General features: G+C 46.2%; 3 protein-coding genes across 4 annotated transcripts; all 3 read left to right on the top strand.

The window, feature by feature from the left end:
• The first annotated feature begins 1,210 nt into the window (after nucleotides 1-1,210).
• On the top strand, nucleotides 1,211-5,532 carry LOC136427108 (neuronal acetylcholine receptor subunit beta-2-like). Its single transcript, XM_066415825.1, has 5 exons — nucleotides 1,211-1,353; nucleotides 1,646-1,690; nucleotides 2,096-2,205; nucleotides 2,534-3,470; nucleotides 3,890-5,532. The coding sequence occupies exons 1-5, from the start codon at nucleotides 1,276-1,278 to the stop codon at nucleotides 4,016-4,018; spliced, it is 1,299 nt and encodes a 432-aa protein (XP_066271922.1). The 5' UTR covers nucleotides 1,211-1,275; the 3' UTR covers nucleotides 4,019-5,532.
• A 219-nt stretch (nucleotides 5,533-5,751) lies between these two features.
• LOC136427107 (neuronal acetylcholine receptor subunit beta-4-like) lies at nucleotides 5,752-12,977 on the top strand. 2 transcript variants are annotated; one of them, XM_066415824.1, is made up of 4 exons: nucleotides 5,752-5,943; nucleotides 8,398-8,552; nucleotides 11,096-11,981; nucleotides 12,257-12,977. In XM_066415824.1, the coding sequence occupies exons 2-4, from the start codon at nucleotides 8,416-8,418 to the stop codon at nucleotides 12,377-12,379; spliced, it is 1,146 nt and encodes a 381-aa protein (XP_066271921.1). In that variant the 5' UTR covers nucleotides 5,752-5,943; nucleotides 8,398-8,415; the 3' UTR covers nucleotides 12,380-12,977. The 2 variants fall into 2 exon arrangements, with proteins under 2 accessions (XP_066271921.1, XP_066271920.1); XM_066415823.1 differs by lacking the exon at nucleotides 5,752-5,943 and adding an exon at nucleotides 7,230-7,385.
• A 517-nt stretch (nucleotides 12,978-13,494) lies between these two features.
• On the top strand, nucleotides 13,495-20,424 carry LOC136427106 (neuronal acetylcholine receptor subunit beta-4-like). Its single transcript, XM_066415822.1, has 5 exons — nucleotides 13,495-13,764; nucleotides 14,950-15,095; nucleotides 16,472-16,626; nucleotides 17,882-18,812; nucleotides 19,307-20,424. The coding sequence occupies exons 1-5, from the start codon at nucleotides 13,704-13,706 to the stop codon at nucleotides 19,433-19,435; spliced, it is 1,422 nt and encodes a 473-aa protein (XP_066271919.1). The 5' UTR covers nucleotides 13,495-13,703; the 3' UTR covers nucleotides 19,436-20,424.
• Nucleotides 20,425-20,437: the final 13 nt, after the last annotated feature.

The raw sequence follows: 20,437 nt of genomic DNA, 5'->3' as shown, positions 1-20,437 counted from the left end.
TGATGCATTGTTTGTTTGTTTGTTTGTTTGTTTGCTTGTTTAGGCGTGCTCAGTGCTGAGTCGGAGGAGCGGCTGGTGACCCGACTGTTCAACTCCTCCCGGTACAACCCCATGATCCGCCTGGTGCAGAGTTGATGCGTTAATGATGCATTGTTTGTTTGTTTGTTTGTTTCTTTGTTTGTTTAGGCGTGTTCAGTGCTGAGTCGGAGGGGCGGCTGGTGACCCGACTGTTCAACTCCTCCCGGTGCAACCCCATGATCCGCCCGGTGCAGAGTTGATGCGTTAATGATGCATTGTTTGTTTGTTTGTTTGTTTGCTTGTTTAGGCGTGCTCAGTGCTGAGTCGGAGGAGCGGCTTGTGACCCGACTGTTCAACTCCTCCCGGTACAACCCCATGATCCGCCTGGTGCAGAGTTGATGCGTTAATGATGCATTGTTTGTTTGTTTGTTTGTTTGTCTGTTTGTTTGTTTAGGCGTGCTCAGTGCTGAGTCGGAGGAGCGGCTGGTGACCCGACTGTTCAACTCCTCCCGGTACAACCCCATGATCCGCCCGGTGCAGAGCTGATGCGTTAATGATGCATTGTTTGTTTGTTTGTTTGCTTGTTTGTTTGTTTGCTTGTTTAGGTGTGCTCAGTGCTGAGTCGGAGGAGCGGCTGGTGACCCGCCTGTTCAACTCCTCCCGGTACAACCCCATGATCCGCCTGGTGCAGAGTTGATGCGTTAATGATGCATTGTTTGTTTGTTTGTTTGTTTGTTTGTTTGTTTGTTTAGGCGTGCTCAGTGCTGAGTCGGAGGAACGGCTGGTGACCCGCCTGTTCAACTCCTCCCGGTACAATCCCATGATCCGCCCGGTGCAGAGTTGATGCGTTAATGATGCATTGTTTGTTTGTTTGTTTGTTTGTTTGTTTGTTTGTTTGTTTGTTTAGGCGTGCTCAGTGCTGAGTCGGAGGAACGGCTGGTGACCCGCCTGTTCAACTCCTCCCGGTACAACCCCATGATCCGCCCGGTGCAGAGTTGATGCGTTAATGATGCATTGTTTGTTTGTTTGTTTGTTTAGGCGTGCTCAGTGCTGAGTCGGAGGAGCGGCTGGTGACCCGACTGTTCAACTCCTCCCGGTACAACCCCATGATCCGCCCGGTGCAGAGCTGATGCGTTAATGATGCATTGTTTGTTTGTTTGTTTGCTTGTTTGTTTGTTTGTTTGTTTAGGCGTGCTCAGTGCTGAGTCGGAGGAGCGGCTGGTGACCCGACTGTTCAACTCCTCCCGGTACAATCCCATGATCCGCCCGGCACAGTTCCCCACGGAGATCGTCACGGTCAAGTTCTACCTCATCATCTCGCAGCTCATCAGCGTGGTACGAACGGTTACGTTTTCCCAGATAACAAGTAGACTTATCTAAAAGCTGTAGCGTTCTAACCGGTTTGAGCATGGGATTATCAGGACTGCCTATAGCCAGCTGTCTGTGAGATAGGAACTGTTCAAGGTGAGTGTAGACAGCAGATAGAAATCTTTGACTTTTAGAAAGTTAAGAATACGAAACCGTTTGAATCGATCTATTGGCTGTCAGATGTCCGTGATGGCTAGCTCACCTGATGAGTCTCGGCATTGCAAACCCTCCTGACCATGACTGTCGTTTTATGTTTCAGAATGAGAAAGAAGAAGTCATGAAAACGAACGTGTGGTTAGCCCAGGTAAGAACTGTAAGACATTGTAGTCTGTAGACAAAAGTGATAAAAACTATGATATCATATCAACTGTACACTATCAGACGCACGAAAAGGAGGTATTTTGGTACCGCACAAAAAAGCTTTCTGCTGTTCGATTTTAGCATGTTGTGTCGTTTTGTTGTGCAAGTTCAATCTTCCTCCTGGCCCAACATATGCGGGTAGCGGACGTTGGGAGCGGGCAAAAGCTAACAAGGCTGGACTCCCGGCTAGTACCTAGACGCAGATTTTACTCTGATCGGGTACATGTCCCCTCGCGCGGTGCCTTTTGTATGTTGAAACGTTACAAAACATGTAGTTCTCCTATAGCATAGTCCCAGTGTTTAGAGATCTAGTATGGTGTCCTGAGGTGACCTGAGGCTACCGTTTCAGACGTGGACCGACTACAGACTGATGTGGAACAAGGAGGATTACGACCATGTCCAGGTCATCAGGGTCCCGTCAGAATCCGTCTGGAAGCCAGACATCGTCCTCTTCAACAAGTAAGCGACACAGACTTTTGCTAGCTTCTTGGAAATGGTCAAATTATGTCAAATTAGTAATCAGTAACAAAAACGTCATAATTCACCTTGATTCTGTGGAAAGTTGGTCTAGATCCCCTCAGATTCCTTGTTACTGCCTGATATACCAGAGCTGATGAATACAAGGACATCCCAAGTTGTCTACTGCATGGTACCAACAAAAGTAGCATTTCTGACTGCCGGTCGTCTACACCGGCTTGACCCGTGAAATGTTCAAACTAAGCAAGTTCCCTTTTCCAATGATGCCATTGTAAATTGTAAATTGTTAATTCCTCTTTGTTTCTCCCAGTAAGGACGGGCAGTACGACGTGGCCCTGTACACCAAGGTTCTCATCTATGACGACGGGAAGGTGGAGTGGCTCCCGCCCGCCATCTTCCAGAGTAACTGCGCCATCGACGTGCGCCACTTCCCGTTCGACAAGCAGAACTGCACCATGAAGTTCGGCTCCTGGACCTACAACGGCGACGAGGTGGACATCGTGCTGGACTACGCGGAGGCCGTCATGGACGACTTCAAGCTGAACGGCGAGTGGGACATCATCCGGTCCCCCAGCAGGAGGACGCTGGAGGGGGACGAGGTCTACGTGCACTATGACTTCGTTATCAGAAGGAAGCCTCTGTTCTACATCATCAACCTGATCATCCCGTGCATTCTCATCTCATCCCTGTCGGTGCTGGTGTTCTACCTGCCGTCCGACTGTGGGGAGAAGATCACACTCAGCATCTCCGTGCTGCTGGCCCTGACTGTGTTCCTGCTGCTGATCGCCGACATCATCCCCTCCACATCCCTGGACATCCCGCTGATCGGCCGGTACCTGATGTTCACCATGATCTTCGTGACGTTCACCACGGTGACGACCGTGTACATCCTGAACGTGCACCACCGCACGGCCAGCACGCACGACATGCCCACCTGGATCCGGGTCGTCTTCATCAAGGTCCTGCCGCGGATCCTCTGCATCAAGAGGCCGGCCGAGGAGCCGGAGGAGCCGAGGCAGGGCGTCATCAGGACCTCGCTGTACCACAAGCCGAGAGAAGACGCCATGGAGCTGAGGAAGCGGAACGGGATGATGACGGAGGGGCGAGGCTTCGGGGGGAGGAGCGCCACGTCCAGTCCCGGCATGCAGCAGACAGAAAGGCGCCACCTAGCGCCCGAGCTGGAGGATGCAGTCAGACATGTCAAGTACATCGCAGGCTTCTTCAAAAGTCAGGACGACGACTCAGAGGTTTGTACTGCGGTCTGGGCTGTCGTTGTTGTCAGTTCTTTACTCTAGTAGATAACGTACAAGATAAGTCTGTCCAACCTTAGACGAGAAGGTTTAGTCATCAGCATTGCAAATTTTACGAACTGGGATCGGTATCACCATACTGTTTACATGATGAAATATGCAATAGAGCAATGAAACATTGAGAAAATACAACAAATAAAGGGAATTCGTATCCACATCAGACTGAAGTGAAAGTCACAAGGACAAGTACGGATACTAAAACAGAGGCTCCAACTGACATTCGGCAATGCCGTCGTTAGTCATGTGCATACATCAGAGGATCAGTGACGTAGGGTTCTGTTGTGTGGAAATTCTGTTGTACTGACAGTTTCCCAGCATGCATCTCTTCTAAACCGCGTGTTGATTTTTCCGTGCAGGTCAGCGACGAGTGGCGCTTCGTTGCCATGGTGATCGACCGGATCTGCCTGTGGCTGTTCCTGATCGTCTGCGTGCTGGGAACTCTGGGATTGTTCAAGGAGCCGCTCTTCGACACGGATGACGACTGAGCGCGCGAGGGATTCTGGGACTGGGACGGGATCGCGGCTGGCGTGAGGAACTCTGGGATTGTTGCTAATCTGCCCCGGTACCGGACGTGGCGGGAGTTTGACGCTGACTATTACCAGCCGCCATCTCTACGGTACCTGCGGCAGCGCGGACATTTGTTCATGACTCCCATTTCCGATCCAAGAGATATCAGATACAGACGGGGTTGGAGACTGTTCATATACCCCGGATGTACAAATACAAATCACTAGTGACTGCCGTAGCGGGATCCTCTGTTGTATGATCGCAGAGACGCTCTTTTCCCATTGCTGTGAGACGATGTTTCTGATTTGTGATAACCCTAGACCGCACAATGACGGCTGTCTCATGGATTTACACATCAGTTATCATATGTCCCAATGGAAGGGCGTTGTGACTGCGCAGCCATTCATAATCATATAGTTGTAGCTGCAGTTTCAGTCTTTTTTGTTCCTACTGTTGTTCCAGTAAGATATGTTAATCTCACTGATTCTAATCAATTTGGTGTGGCTCTATTCGTCACCAGTTCGATAGATCCATACCGTGCAAACGTACTCCATGTCGGATGGTAATTACCGATATGCAGTACCGATAGTTATTGCACGGAGCTAGCCCTGTCATGCCGGGTTAGGTTAAAGGTCATAGAGAAAGTGATGTAGGTTGAATTTGCATATACAGAAATGAGACAACATGCTCTTTAGAGATATGCTGAAGATGCTCGATGTCACCTCGGCCGATAGACAGCAAAAATGCACATGCCGGGTGTCTGGTGGTGAGAAATATGTGCCGTCGTGAGGCCAGATCACTGCAACCTGTTCCACACTTTATAGGGAACTGTGTTAGCGACTGTACCATATCCATGCTGTCGAGGGTAGACATATACAGATGTACAAAGATTGCTGGCGTGTCTGTACTACTGTAGAAAGGCTTAAGGCCACGAGGACAAGACTTGACATGCTAACGTAATAATCACTGTGGCCAGAGTAGTTTTTGAAAGGCGTCTTTATGGATTCATTGAGCTTGTAAGGTTCCATAAGTACGCCGTGGATCTCATGGCAGAACGGATTCAGTTTTATTTGCCAGTCAAAAGTTTGTAAGACGTCCCACGATGGTTTCTCACTTTAACCACACTAATTAGACGCAGCGGTCACAATGTAATTATTCCAAGTAACTCGGTGGCAGGAAACAACCCTAAAGAGACGGTAACCAGGTGAAGTCACATTTACCAGATAAATGGTCTTTACCCAGATTTGTAGCTGGCCAATTGTGGCCATGAAATAAATACTCTGATCATGTAAGTCTGAAATAAACTACATATTTGAGATAATATGCTGAGATTTTAATCTGGGTTAGTTCGCTCATTTCTGACTGTAAATGCCTATCCAAGTTGACATGGTGAAATAGACTATGTGCGTTTTAAAAAAAATATAAGCAAATGTATGTAGTGATATTGTCATTTAGTAATGTACAATTAAAACCTTCAATAGATTTGATTTGATTTAACCGGACATTTAGCTCAAAAGTGAGGCTGACAACTAACAGACCGTTGGCCTAAAGGCGTCACGATGAGAAGAAGGTGAGAATTTAGTACGAAAGTAAAGTTTTGCCTCGGATAAGTTTAATGTAAATTGAGGAGTTTAAGACCATCGGGAGAGCAATTTAAAGAAAACTGGTCATTGATCTGACTACAAGCTAACATTTAAGATGGTCCGATAACGGGACCAGATATGACAGGCTGCCCATCCCCCGTCCGTCACGGACTGACGACATCCGAGCTGTCAGGGTCAAGTTTGTGACGTCACGGCTCTATTTAGTCCGCCACTCCACCAGACATCAGCCTGTACGTTCAACAACATGCTTCACGTCACAGCGGTGATTCTTCTTTTTCTGCCCATGTTGGGACGGTTAGGTGAGTGCCCGCTGTAAGTTATGCTGTAGGAACCATGCATAAAGTAGCTGGCATATCAGTGACTGTATCTGCAAGTGGAAGAGCAGGTTTGTTGGATTAGAGTCTGTTTTATGATGTAAACCTCTGTCATATCCTTGATGCATCAATCAAAGTCCCTGTTTCAGTCTGCATTATTGTCTGTGTGTCAGACGTTGTGCTTCCATCTAAAACTCGGCACATTTAACTGTTTATTTGGCTGCATGTCCGGCTGCTCTAGTTTCTGGGTGGTAGATCCATAACGTGCGGCATTTTTCTGTTCTATTTGTAGAGGGTAAAATTGTCGGAATGAGCCTTACCGTGCGTCCGGGTCGCGGGGTGTCCGCGCATGACAACATGACGTCACGCCTTGGCGCACATGTTTCAAACTACTGGTGATAATTTGACAGTTGTTTCGTCTGCCGAGATCAGTAAAATAAAATAACTTTTATAGTTTTATAGTACCTGTATTGGACCCGATTTGTTGGTCATGATTCTGCGATATTTTTGGATAACAGAAAAATTAAGGGCATCTTTGTGAAACATTTGACCGTTCTCGTCTCATGTGGACAAAACCTTTGTGAAGAAGTTGTCCTCATCTCACTTGCACGTCCGCTTTCAAGTTATTTCGAAGTAGCAGAATCGTCACCGCTGCCTCTTGTAGTTAATGAGACTTTATTATGCATTCTAGAGATCTCGAGAGTAAGCTACCAATAAACCAAACACCATAATGGAACGGCCAATAAACCAAACCCCGATGATGTACCTGTTTCCAATAAACCTCATCCCGATAACATACCTGTTCTAAATAATCCCACACTGATAATGCACTTGTTTCCAATAAACCCCACACCGATAATGCACCTGTTTCCAATAAACCCCACACCGATAATGCACCTGTTTCCAATAAACCCCACACCGATAATAAACCCCACACCTATAATAAACCCCACACCCATAATAAATCCCACACCGATAATAAATCCCACACCGATAATAAACCCCACACCGATAATAAACCCCACACCGATAATAAACCCCACACCGATAATAAACCCCACACCGATAATAAACCCCACACCGATAATAAACCCCACACCGATAATAAACCCCACACCGATAATACACCTGTTTCCAATAAACCCAACACCGATAATAAACCCCACACCGATAATACACCTGTTTCCAATAAACCCCACACCGATAATAAACCCCACACCGATAATAAACCCCACACCGATAATAAACCCCACACCGATAATAAACCTGTTTCCATTTAAGGCGTCCATGGAGCAGAGTCAGAGGAGAGGCTAGTGCGCATGCTGTTCGACGAGCAAGGCTACAACCCGATGACCCGGCCGTTCAAGAGGTTTGATGACGTCACTACAGTGAACTTCTCCTTGACGATATCCCAACTGATCAGTCTGGTAAATCTGAGTTACTGCGCATGCGTAACTGCCATCTTATATCTATTATATATACTACTACTTCTAATCCTTAAAATGCATAATAAGCTAATGTGTCCAAAGACAATAGTGACTGAGAATAGACGAGAATGCGTCGATGAACGTTAGACATCCTAGTAACAACCACATTGCACTAGGTCGCCGACCTCGCAGCGACCGCACTGAGACCGCACTGAGACCGCACTGAGACCGCACTGAGACCGCACTGAGACCGAGCAATTTAAGCGCTTAACGAATTTTTATAGATGAAAATTGCCCTTTTACGCTTTACGTGTGTTTTGTTATATTTTCATTCATACTTTTATATTTTGCATGATATTCGAATTATGAAGACAACGAATACGCCAACATCCGATTAAGGCCACAATGAAGTCGAAACCGTCTAAAGGAATGGGGGCTTGATAAGCTATGTAACAGACGAGAATGGTACAGATGCGCACCATGCAGAAGAAAGTCGAACTGCAACAGACATGCATGCAGGTGATACAAGCAGCAAAATGCCGAACTGAAAATAAAATCGGCTCCATTGGCAGAAGACTTCAGCGGTCATTTTGCACAGATTAGCATTTCTCCCAGCTTCTTTGTGACATGACACAATAAATGCTTCTTTGATCAGTCTTTCCGTAGCAGGTTTCAGGTTGCCTCCATACCTTTCCTTTCGGCAGAACGACAAGGTTTTAGGTGACCTATATGACAGGTTTAATTAGTGCCTGTTAAATTAGTGCCTTTTATGTCCCTGCAGAATGAGAAGGTTTTAGGTGACCTATATGACAGGTTTAATTAGTGCCTGTTAAATTAGTGCCTTTTATGTCCCTGCAGAACGAGAAGGTTTTAGGTGACCTATATGACAGGTTTAATTAGTGCCTGTTAAATTAGTGCCTTTTATGTCCCTGCAGAACGAGAAGGTTTTAGGTGACCTATATGACAGGTTTAATTAGTGACTGTTAAATTAGTGCCTTTTATGTCCCTGCAGAATGAGAAGGAGGAGGCTATGAAGACGAACGTGTGGCTGGGCCAGAGCTGGTTCGACCACCGCCTCACGTGGAACCACAAACTCTTCAACAACCAGAAAACCATCCGCGCCCCTGCTGAAGCCGTCTGGAAACCCGATATAGTCCTGTTCAACAAGTACGCCTGATGAGGATTGTCACTTTTTTTCATTTCTGCACGTGTACATTTGTTTTTCAATTAATGTCTGTCATTTCTGTACGTTTTCTGTATATCATTAAAATGACCAGTACGATGTCCCCTTGCAATTTTTGTTGTTGTTGTTGTTGTTTTTTGTTTCAGCAAAGACGGGCGGTAAAACGTTGCTTTGTTTTTTTTCTGGTAGCAGCAAAGACGGGCAGTACGACGTAGCCTAATGGTTTATTATGTCTGGTTACAGTAAGGACGGTCAGTACGACATTGCCTAATATAATGGTTTGTTACCTTTTGTTACAGTAAGGACGGCCAGTACGACTTTGCCTAATGTAATGGTTTGTTACCTTTTGTTACAGTAAGGACGGCCAGTAGGACATTGATTAATATGATGGTTTGTTACCTTTTGTTACAGTAAGGACGGCCAGTACGACTTTGCCTAATGTAATGGTTTGTTACCTTTTGTTACAGTAAGGACGGCCAGTAGGACATTGATTAATATGATGGTTTGTTACCTTTTGTTACAGTAAGGACGGTCAGTACGACATTGCCTAATTTAATGGTTTGTTACCTTTTGTTACAGTAAGGACGGCCAGTACGACTTTGCCTAATGTAATGGTTTGTTACCTTTTGTTACAGTAAGGACGGCCAGTAGGACATTGATTAATATGATGGTTTGTTACCTTTTGTTACAGTAAGGACGGCCAGTACGACTTTGCCTAATGTAATGGTTTGTTACCTTTTGTTACAGTAAGGACGGCCAGTAGGACATTGATTAATATGATGGTTTGTTACCTTTTGTTACAGTAAGGACGGTCAGTACGACATTGCCTAATTTAATGGTTTGTTACCTTTTGTTACAGTAAGGACGGCCAGTACGACTTTGCCTAATGTAATGGTTTGTTACCTTTTGTTACAGTAAGGACGGCCAGTAGGACATTGATTAATATGATGGTTTGTTACCTTTTGTTACAGTAAGGACGGCCAGTACGACTTTGCCTAATGTAATGGTTTGTTACCTTTTGTTACAGTAAGGACGGCCAGTACGACTTTGCCTAATGTAATGGTTTGTTACCTTTTGTTACAGTAAGGACGGTCAGTACGACATTGCCTGATATAATGGTTTGTTACCTTTTGTTACAGTAAGGACGGTCAGTACGACATTGCCTGATATAATGGTTTGTTACCTTTTGTTACAGTAAGGACGGCCAGTACGACATTGCCTGATATAATGGTTTGTTACCTCTTGTTACAGTAAGGACGGCCAGTACGACATTGATTAATATGATGGTTTGTTACCTTTTGTTACAGTAAGGACGGCCAGTACGACTTTGCCTAATGTAATGGTTTGTTACCTTTTGTTACAGTAAGGACGGCCAGTAGGACATTGATTAATATGATGGTTTGTTACCTTTTGTTACAGTAAGGACGGCCAGTACGACTTTGCCTAATGTAATGGTTTGTTACCTTTTGTTACAGTAAGGACGGCCAGTAGGACATTGATTAATATGATGGTTTGTTACCTTTTGTTACAGTAAGGACGGCCAGTACGATGTTACCTAATGTTTTGTTATTTTCCTGCTACAGTAAGGACGGTCAGTACGACATTGCCTGATATAATGGTTTGTTACCTTTTGTTACAGTAAGGACGGCCAGTACGACATTGCCTGATATAATGGTTTGTTACCTTTTGTTACAGTAAGGACGGCCAGTACGACATTGCCTGATATAATGGTTTGTTACCTCTTGTTACAGTAAGGACGGCCAGTAGGACATTGATTAATATGATGGTTTGTTACCTTTTGTTACAGTAAGGACGGCCAGTACGACTTTGCCTAATGTAATGGTTTGTTACCTTTTGTTACAGTAAGGACGGCCAGTAGGACATTGATTAATATGATGGTTTGTTACCTTTTGTTACAGTAAGGACGGCCAGTACGACTTTGCCTAATGTAATGGTTTGTTACCTTTTGTTACAGTAAGGACGGCCAGTAGGACATTGATTAATATGATGGTTTGTTACCTTTTGTTACAGTAAGGACGGCCAGTACGATGTTACCTAATGTTTTGTTATTTTCCTGCTACAGTAAGGACGGTCAGTACGACATTGCCTGATATAATGGTTTGTTACCTTTTGTTACAGTAAGGACGGCCAGTACGACATTGCCTGATATAATGGTTTGTTACCTTTTGTTACAGTAAGGACGGCCAGTAGGACATTGATTAATATGATGGTTTGTTACCTTTTGTTACAGTAAGGACGGCCAGTAGGACATTGATTAATATGATGGTTTGTTACCTTTTGTTACAGTAAGGACGGCCAGTAGGACATTGATTAATATGATGGTTTGTTACCTTTTGTTACAGTAAGGACGGCCAGTACGATGTTACCTAATGTTTTGTTATTTTCCTGCTACAGTAAGGACGGTCAGTACGACATTGCCTGATATAATGGTTTGTTACCTTTTGTTACAGTAAGGACGGCCAGTACGACATTGCCTGATATAATGGTTTGTTACCTTTTGTTACAGTAAGGACGGCCAGTACGACGTCGCCCTGTTCACGAAAGTCCTGATCAGCTCCAACGGGCTGGTGGAGTGGCTGCCTCCCGCCATCTTCATGAGCGCGTGCGCGGTAGACGTGGTGCAGTTCCCGTTCGACCGGCAGAACTGCAGCATGAAGTTCGGCTCCTGGACGTACGACAGTCGGGAGGTGGACGTGCGACTCGTGGTGGACAGGGCGACCATGGACGACTTCAAGCCGAGCGGCGAGTGGGACATCCTGGACTCCCCCGCCAGGCGCGTCGCGGGGGGTAACAAGGTCCGCGTCATCTTCGACTTCATCATCCAGCGCAAGCCGCTGTTCTACATCATCAACCTCATCATCCCCTGCATCCTGGTGTCATCCCTGTCCATCCTGGTGTTCTACCTGCCATCCGACTGCGGGGAGAAGATCGGGCTGAACATGGCGGTGCTGCTGGCCATGACGGTGTTCCTGCTGCTGATCGCCGACATCATCCCCTCCACGTCGCTAGCAGTGCCTCTTATCGGGAAGTACCTGATCTTCACCATGATCTTCGTGACTATGACCACCGTGGCCACCACCATGGTGCTGAACGTGCACCACCGCACGGCCAGCACGCACGAGATGCCCGCCTGGATCCGGTTCGTGTTTATCGACGTGCTTCCCGGGGTGCTGCGGATGGAGAAGGAGGAGGAGGAGGTGACGGAGAAGGTTCGGAACGGCGCCCCGCACTTCTCCCCGGACCGGGTCATCGACACGGACGGGTCGGATGGCCCCTCCGGCCCGAGGGAGGAGCGCGGGTCCACCCGCAGACTGGGGCCGGAGATCGGCAAGGCTGTGAAGAACCTGAACACTATCGCAGACTTCTTCAAGTCTACGGATGAGGATTCGGAGGTTGGAATTTTTCTAAATGAATCACTTCGTAGTGTGGCTTCATGCGTACATTGCACATGCGTAGATGAGGGTTTGACCTGCCAAACAGCAATAACCTGTTTGTTTTAGCTTGAACACAACGGACTAAAACGAACACACATCTATTTCAAATGCAGGATAGTGAATAATCGAAATAAAAATTGGAAACGTGTGTCTGTCAACCATTTGAACATTAGCGTGTTCAACAGCTTTGAGGCCCTCGAGACGATTATGTATAATGTCCGTGCTCCTTTCAGGTGAACGACGAGTGGCAGTTCGTGGCCCGCGTCATCGACAAGCTGTGTCTGCTTCTGTTCCTCGCCGTCTGCGTGCTGGTCACCCTGGGGCTGTTCTTCCGACCCATGTTCCTCTCGGGGTGATGTAAAACCCACCCATGTTCCTGTCGGGGTGACGTAGAACCAACCCATGTTCCTGTCGGGGTGATGTAAAACCAACCCATGTTCCTGTCGGGGTGACGTAGAACCAACCCATGTTCCTGTCATGTAACAATTGCTCTACTACCGGGGAAACTGTGTATGACAATAGCTCTACTAGCGGCAAAACTGTGTATGACAATAGCTCTCCTAGCGGGGAAACTGTGTATGACAATAGCTCTACTAGCGGGGAAACTGTGTATGACAATAGCTCTACTAGCAGGGAAACTGTGTGTAACCATAGCTTTCCTAGCTATAGCAGAGATACTCTAACAATAGCTCTCGTGGAGGTGTTACTTTGTGTAACAAGAGCGCTCCTAGCGGAGATACTGTTTGAAACATTAGCAATCCTATCTTTCAATCTGTCGCAAACATCTAAGGTCATTTCTGGATTCTCACTAGAATATGACAAAGGATTGAATTGCATTACTAGTATTTCTACGCCCTGGTTCTTTTAAGATCATGATACTGGAAGATTCTGCTCATTTGTTTTATTAGGCATTCGTACTCAATTAAGTTTCAAGCATAAAACAAACTGGAAGAATATAAAAAATGGCACATTATTTTCCCACATGAACTTCTGTATAAGTCCACTGAGATTTGTACTGTCGGTAAGAGCCCTCGTGAACTTATGTATAAGTCCACTGAGTTTTTTTTACTGTCGGTAAGAGCTCTCGTGGAATTCTGTATAAGTCCACTGTGTTCTTTATTGTCGGTAAGAGCCCTCATGAACTTCTGTATAAGTCCACACTGTTTTGACTGTCGGTAAGAGCCCTCATGAACTTCTGTATAAGTCCACACTGTTTTGACTGTCGGTAATAGCCCTCATGAACTGGGCAATGTGTACAACCAGTGGCGGTCCCGGTATGAGTGGGCCATCCTCTCCGGTTACTGTCAGGGTAATGTATACTGCTGGGTTAAAGAGGTCGGCCACTGTCACCAATCCCCTCCAGAGTTAGGACCAGCCTCGTAACTGAGCCACTGTCACCAATCCCCAATGTGCCACTGTCCCTAATCCCCTCCAGAGTTAGGACCAGCCTCGTAACTGAGCCACAGTCACCAATCGCGTCATACCTAGCACAGCTTCCAGCCACTGTCACCTCCAGTATTATCATCAGGAGTTAGACCTGCCCAAGGCTCGTCTGCTGCAGCCCCGACCATTGTCACCAGCCCCTGCTGGAGTTATCGTCAGACGCGTGACCGCGGGTGTGGGGAGTGTTTTGTCGGGAGTATTTTGTGGTTACTTCTTAGTGTTGGTTTGTTCTGAGACATGGAGGCCAGCGCTGCTGCCGCGGTGTTTCTGCTGTGGACCGTAACCTGCGGACTTCCCGGTAAGCGCCATGATAATGCGACTCTTACCGTGCTAGGCATTCAGAAATGTTTACAGTGTACTTGTCACAATTCTAAGTTAAAGTCAGGAGCAAGTGGGAGTTGTCTGATCAGTAGTCATAGAAAAGCACATCGTGATCAGTCTTTTCTACGGAAAAATGCTTTCAGAATTACAAATACGCAGAAACCTGAGATGCACAATTATTGTGGCGACCAAATGTCTGTTGGAAAACATGTTATGATTTACCTAAAACTGTTTAGCAGCTGACAAAATGGTACAAAATTGGCTTATTTTCCCCTGATGAGACGGTTGTTAGTCTGTCGGTATGAATGTCTATCGGAGTGACATGCAGGCTCTGACAGGCTGGCGTGTTGGCGGCCGCATATCCCGGCTATATATAGCGAGTAACGTTCTCGGCGTAACCCGGGGTACGAAGGGACTTATTCAATTTGCACAGCGATCGGCGCCCGTCCAGAGGTGGCGGGAAGTATGTTTCAGGTTCATGTGATGGTGCTGGGCCATGTGTTATGGTGCTGGGCCATGTGTTATGGTGCTGGGCCATGTCCGGGGGAAAGGGAGCCGTGGGGAAACAGAGGTTACATTCAGCACGACGCGACAGCCACACGCTACTCCCGCGCTATTAGTATCACATCCTGCACATACGTACAAACAGCACCGCATTCCGCGCCGGGATTCAGTTCCATAATCACATTACAGACACCATGATGGGGATAAGATTTAGACGGAACACGTAATTTGTCTTCGGTCACATCGAATCAAACATGTGCATGTAACTTAATTTTGGCTAATCAGCATTAGGATCTGCAAACAAATAACCCTTTCTTTGCGTATGAATCAATTGAGGATCATTGAGATTCTGTCTTGTATATCCTGCCATTGCCGACCAGCATACCAGACCTAAGCCTGTTTAATGTCTTACTCTACAGACTGAAGAATGATTTAAGCCATAGCTGATAATGGTTGAAAAGTCCTAAAACGCAACAACGAAGGCATGCAGTTAACACTATACATATCCTAAGCAAAACGGCTTAGACCAAACAAGATTTACCACGTATGGGGAACGGTTTTCGTTACAGATGAAACATAGCTTTACATGAAGGCGAGTCTTTTTTTCCTGTCTGTTGACCAGTGTTGTTGATCCTCCTGTATATTTCTGTTTGCCCAGGTGTCCATGGAGCAACGTCAGAGGAAAATCTGGTGCGCATGCTCTTTGAGGAGCGGGGGTACAACCCCACAATCCGCCCTGCGAAGTCCCCGGATGAAGTGATCACTGTCCATTTCTACTTGAGTATATCTCAGTTGATCAGCCTGGTGCGTACCTCTGCATGCTCACCTCTACACAATCTGTACACAATCTGTACACAACCTTTACACAATCTGCACACAACCTTTACACAATCTGCACACAACCTTTACACAATCTGTACACAACCTTTACACAATCTGTACACAACCTTTACACAATCTGTACACAACCTTTACACAATCCGTACATAACCTTTACACAATCTGTACACAACCTTTACACAATCTGTACACAACCTTTACACAATCTGTACACAACCTTTACACAATCTGTACACAACCTTTACACAATCTGTACACAACCTTTACACAATCCGTACATAACCTTTACACAATCTGTACACAACCTTTACACAATCCGTACATAACCTTTACACAATCTGTACACAACCTTAACACAATCTGTACACAACCTTTACACAATCTGTACACAACCTTTACACAATCCGTACATAACCTTTACACAATCTGTACACAACCTTTACACAATCCGTACATAACCTTTACACAATCTGTACACAACCTTTACACAATCTGTACACAACCTTTACACAATCTGTACACAACCTTTACACAATCTGTACACAACCTTTACACAATCTTTACACAACCTCTACACACCCTTTACACAACCTTTACGCAATCTGTACACAACCTTTACACAATCTGTACATAACCTTTACACAATCTGCACACAACCTTTACACAATCCGTACATAACCTTTACACAATCTGTACACAACCTCTACACACCCTTTACACAACCTTTACGCAATCTGTACACAATCTGTACATAACCTTTAAACAATCTGCACACAACCTGTACACAATCTGTACACAACCTCTACACACTCTTTACACAACCTTTACACAATCTGTACACAACCTCTACACAATCTGTACACAACCTTTACACAATCCGTACACAACCTTTACACAATCTGTACACAACCTCTACAAGCCCTTTACACAACCTTTACACAATCTGCACACAACCTCTACACAATCTGCACACAACCTTAACACAATCTGCACACAACCTTTACACAATCTGTACACAACCTTTACACAATCTGTACATAACCTCTACACAACCTTTACACAATCTGCACACAACCTTTACACAATCTGTACACAACCTTTACACAATCTGTACACAACCTTTACACAATCTGTACACAACCTTTACACAAGCTGTACACGACCTTTACACAATCTGTACACGACCTTTACACAATCTGTACACAACCTTTACACAATCTGTACACAACCTTTACACAATCTGTACACAACCTCTACACGCCCTTTACACAGCCTTTGCGCAATCTTTACACAGCCTTTAGATAACAGTTAAGCAGCTTTACGTGTTTCCATTGTTTCAGAACGAGAAGGAGGAGACGATGAAGACGAACGTGTGGCTGGGGCAGAGCTGGTTCGACCACCGGCTGGCCTGGAACAGGGCGGAGTTCGACAACCTGACCATCATCCGGGTCCCTGCCGAGGCCGTCTGGAACCCCAACATCGTCCTCTTCAACAAGTAACTGAGTAGCATTATATCAATCATACAGGATTTATACATGCTTGTAACGTTAGAACAAGTAACTAAGTAGCATCATATCATACAAGTAACTGAGTAGCATCATATCAATCATACAGGATTTATACATGCTTGTAACTGAGTAGCATCATATCAATCACACAAGATTTATACATTTATACATGCTTGTAACTGAGTAGCATCATATCAATTATACAGGATTTATACATGCCTGTTACGTTAGAACATTGGTAACGTTTATCCTGAAAAGTCATTCGTATATTTGTTAAAGTTTAAAAAAAAAATTAACGGCTCTTGGTGGATGTCAATGTGCAGATGTTGGCACATTGGCGCACCAAATCCGTATGTGTTTTTTGGCACACATTTTAACATATTAGCCTAAGTGGCCCGGTGGGCGTCACTTCACCGTCAGGGAAAGTCGTGTTAAGTGCCTTTCCCAACGGCACAACGTCCAGGCAAGGTGAGCATCGAACTCGGGACCTATTGGTTCCGAGTTCAGCGCTCTAACCGTTACGCCACGCCGACGCCACGTTTGTTAAAGTTACTCTACCTTATGTATGCTTTTGTTACAACATAACTAGACCGAACTGATGGCGCATGGTGTTTCCGATATTCTATACCTGTCTTAGAAAGATATTGAGTACGAATTTACTCTGTACCCGACATAAAGTGGTTATCAGCTGCACCTAGTTGTAGCAAAGTTGCAGCAAAGACGGCAGTACGAAGTGGCCCTCTACAGAATTGTTGTTATGGGCTCTAACTAAGACGTATTGTCTCGGTTTGCAGCAAAGACGGGCAATACGAAGTCAACCTGTAGTTATATCTGTGACAATGATGAGTTGTTTCTAGTTGCAGCAAAGACGGGCAGTACGAAGTGGCCCTGTGGTTATTAGCTCTAACTATGACCTTTGTTTCTGGTTGTATCTGTAGTAAAGACGGCCAGTACGAAGTCGCCCTGTGGTTATTAGCTCTAACTATGACCTTTGTTTCTGGTTGTATCTGTAGTAAAGACGGCCAGTACGAAGTCGCCCTGTTGTTATTAGCTCTAACTAGGACCTTTGTTTCTGGTTGTTTCTGTAGTAAAGACGGGCAGTACGAAGTGGCCCTGTGGTTATTAGCTCTAACTATGACCTTTGTCTCTGGTTGTTTCTGTAGTTAAGACGGCCAGTACGCGATCGCCCTGTGCGTGGTTATGGCTGTGACAATGACGTGTTGTTTCTGGTTGTTTCTGTAGCAAAGACGGCCAGTACGAAGTGGCCCTGTACACGAAGGTTCTGCTGTACGCGGACGGGAAGGTGGAGTGGCTGCCTCCCGCCATCTTCCAGAGTAACTGCGCCATCGACGTGCGGCAGTTCCCGTTCGACCGGCAGAACTGCTCCATGAAGTTCGGCTCGTGGACGTACAGCCCCGAGGAGCTGGACATCGTGCTGGACTACGCCACGGCCACCACGGACGACTTTAAGGAGTCCGGAGAGTGGAACATCCTCAGGTCGCCCTGCAGGAAGGTGGCCAACCAGAAGGAGGTGCGCGTCGTCTTCGACTTCATCATCCAGCGCAAGCCGCTGTTCTACATCATCAACCTCATCATCCCCTGCATCCTGACGTCATCGCTGTCCATCCTGGTGTTCTACCTGCCGTCCGACTGCGGGGAGAAGATCGGGCTGAACATGGCGGTGCTGCTGGCCATGACCGTGTTCCTGCTGCTGATCGCCGACATCATCCCCTCCACGTCGCTGGACGTGCCGCTCATCGGCAAATATCTCATCTTTACCATGACGTTCGTTACCATGACAACGGTTGCCACGGTGATGATCCTGAACGTGCATCACCGCACGGCCAGCACGCACGAGATGCCCGGCTGGATCCGGCTCGTGTTTATCCGGGTGTTGCCGCGGATCCTGCGGCTGCACCAGCCGGGGGAAGGCGAGGCGGGCGCCGAGGAGCACAGCAACACGTGGGACCCCGACATCGACCTGTACAGCAAGCCCGCGGCCAACAACGGCGTGCTGCACGACGCCACGGGCCGGCCCTTCGGCAGGATGGGCCCCGGGTCCCCGGGAGGGAAGGAGGAGCGGGCCGGCAAGCTGCCGCCCGAGCTCAGCAGGGTCATCGGGAACGTCAAGGTCGTCACCTGCTTCTTCAAGGATCTGGACGAGGAGTCACAGGTTTGGGGAAGATACCGTATTAATGTGTGGTGTCTGGTATATATGCATGTTTCATTAGTATAAGGTGAACATGTCTTGTATATATGCATGTTTTATCAGTATGTGGTGAACATGTCTGGTATATATGCATGTTTTATCAGTATGTGGTGAACATGTCTGGTATATATGCATGTTTTATCAGTTTGTGGTGAACATGTCTTGTATATATGCATGTTTTGAATGATAAAAGGTTAATCCTCCTTACTGTATCTTTTATACACGCACCCTATTCTAGGCCTAACTGAACTCCCTGCCATTCGAAAATAACTATGGATCATTCGCAGATACATATGTATGGACCTAAGCATGCTGGAGACAGTGATATTTGCACAGTGGCCTTTCAGACAATGACCTTTGGATTGCACACAGTGACCTTTGAATTTTACACAGTGACCTTTGAATTGTACACTTTGACCTTTGGCCATAATGACCTTGACCTTCATGTTGTACTTCAGATCAACGACGAGTGGAAGTTCGTTGCCATAGTGATCGACCGGCTCTGCCTGTGGCTGTTCGGCATCATCTGCGTGCTAAGCACCCTGGGACTGTTTTACGAGCCCCTGTTCCTCCCTGCTGAAGACTGATGCACCCTGGGACTGTTCCTCCCTGCTGAAGACTGATGCACCCTGGGACTGTTCCTCCCTGCTGAAGACTGATGCACCCTGGGACTGTTACTCCTGCTGAAGACTGATGCACCCTGGGACTGTTTTTGAGGCTCCGTCGGGGGGTGGGGGGTGGTATTGTATTCTGGGATTTTCTGTAAGCCAGCTCGCAGCATAGTCTGTAGATGTCCATGTTGCAGCGGGCATTTGTATTTCTTTAAAGTTGGTTGGGTGGAAGATATGCAACCTTAAACTGAAATGAAGAATAAAAACGGAGATGCGTCATCAATACGTTGACAGCTGAATCGTGCATGAAATGTCGGCAATGTTTTACCTCTAAAATGTACCAAAAACCACGCTGTGATGTCCATGATCTAAATCGTGCATGGACATAAATCAGCATCAAAGCTAAAAATGGGCAATTAGACTTCTAAAGCCGTCACGGAAGTACAAGTAATAAACGTGCATGGTGCTGAACGCTGTAAGCCTTATGTGTAAATATAGACAGCTGACAAGGAAAGTGTCTAATTTCTAAAAACATTGATTTGTTCTTCATTATCAGTAATACTGTCTAAACGGCTATGATGCATCAGTATACATTGTATTTATGGACATAGTATGCAGGTGGACATACTCTCATGTATCAACAGACGGCAACAGATAGATAAATCCAGACCTGCCAAAAAGGTCGCAGTGCAACGAAAGGAGATTTGCTGGACCAAATCCAGGCTTGAGTCTGACTCCTACGTCACCAACCCCGGTCGTGTTTCAGTCGAGCTTACACACACATTAGTCTCCCTGGCAGGCTCCACGAGTAAGGCTTTATTCTGATGGCACGCAGAGCCTGCTACAGAGGCTAAGATACATATTTACCCTGTCGTGCTTCGATCCACGTGCAAAACAGGTTTCTCCTGACTCGAGTTTTTTTTTTGTCGAAAGATAATCGAATTATCGATTCCAATGCATCACATCGGCTCGAGAAAA

This window comes from Branchiostoma lanceolatum, chromosome 2, assembly GCF_035083965.1.
Source record: "Branchiostoma lanceolatum isolate klBraLanc5 chromosome 2, klBraLanc5.hap2, whole genome shotgun sequence".
In the NCBI taxonomy this organism is placed as follows: domain Eukaryota; kingdom Metazoa; phylum Chordata; class Leptocardii; order Amphioxiformes; family Branchiostomatidae; genus Branchiostoma; species Branchiostoma lanceolatum.
Note: the sequence above shows the minus strand (reverse complement) of the source record. Positions and strands in the feature narration are given on the sequence as shown.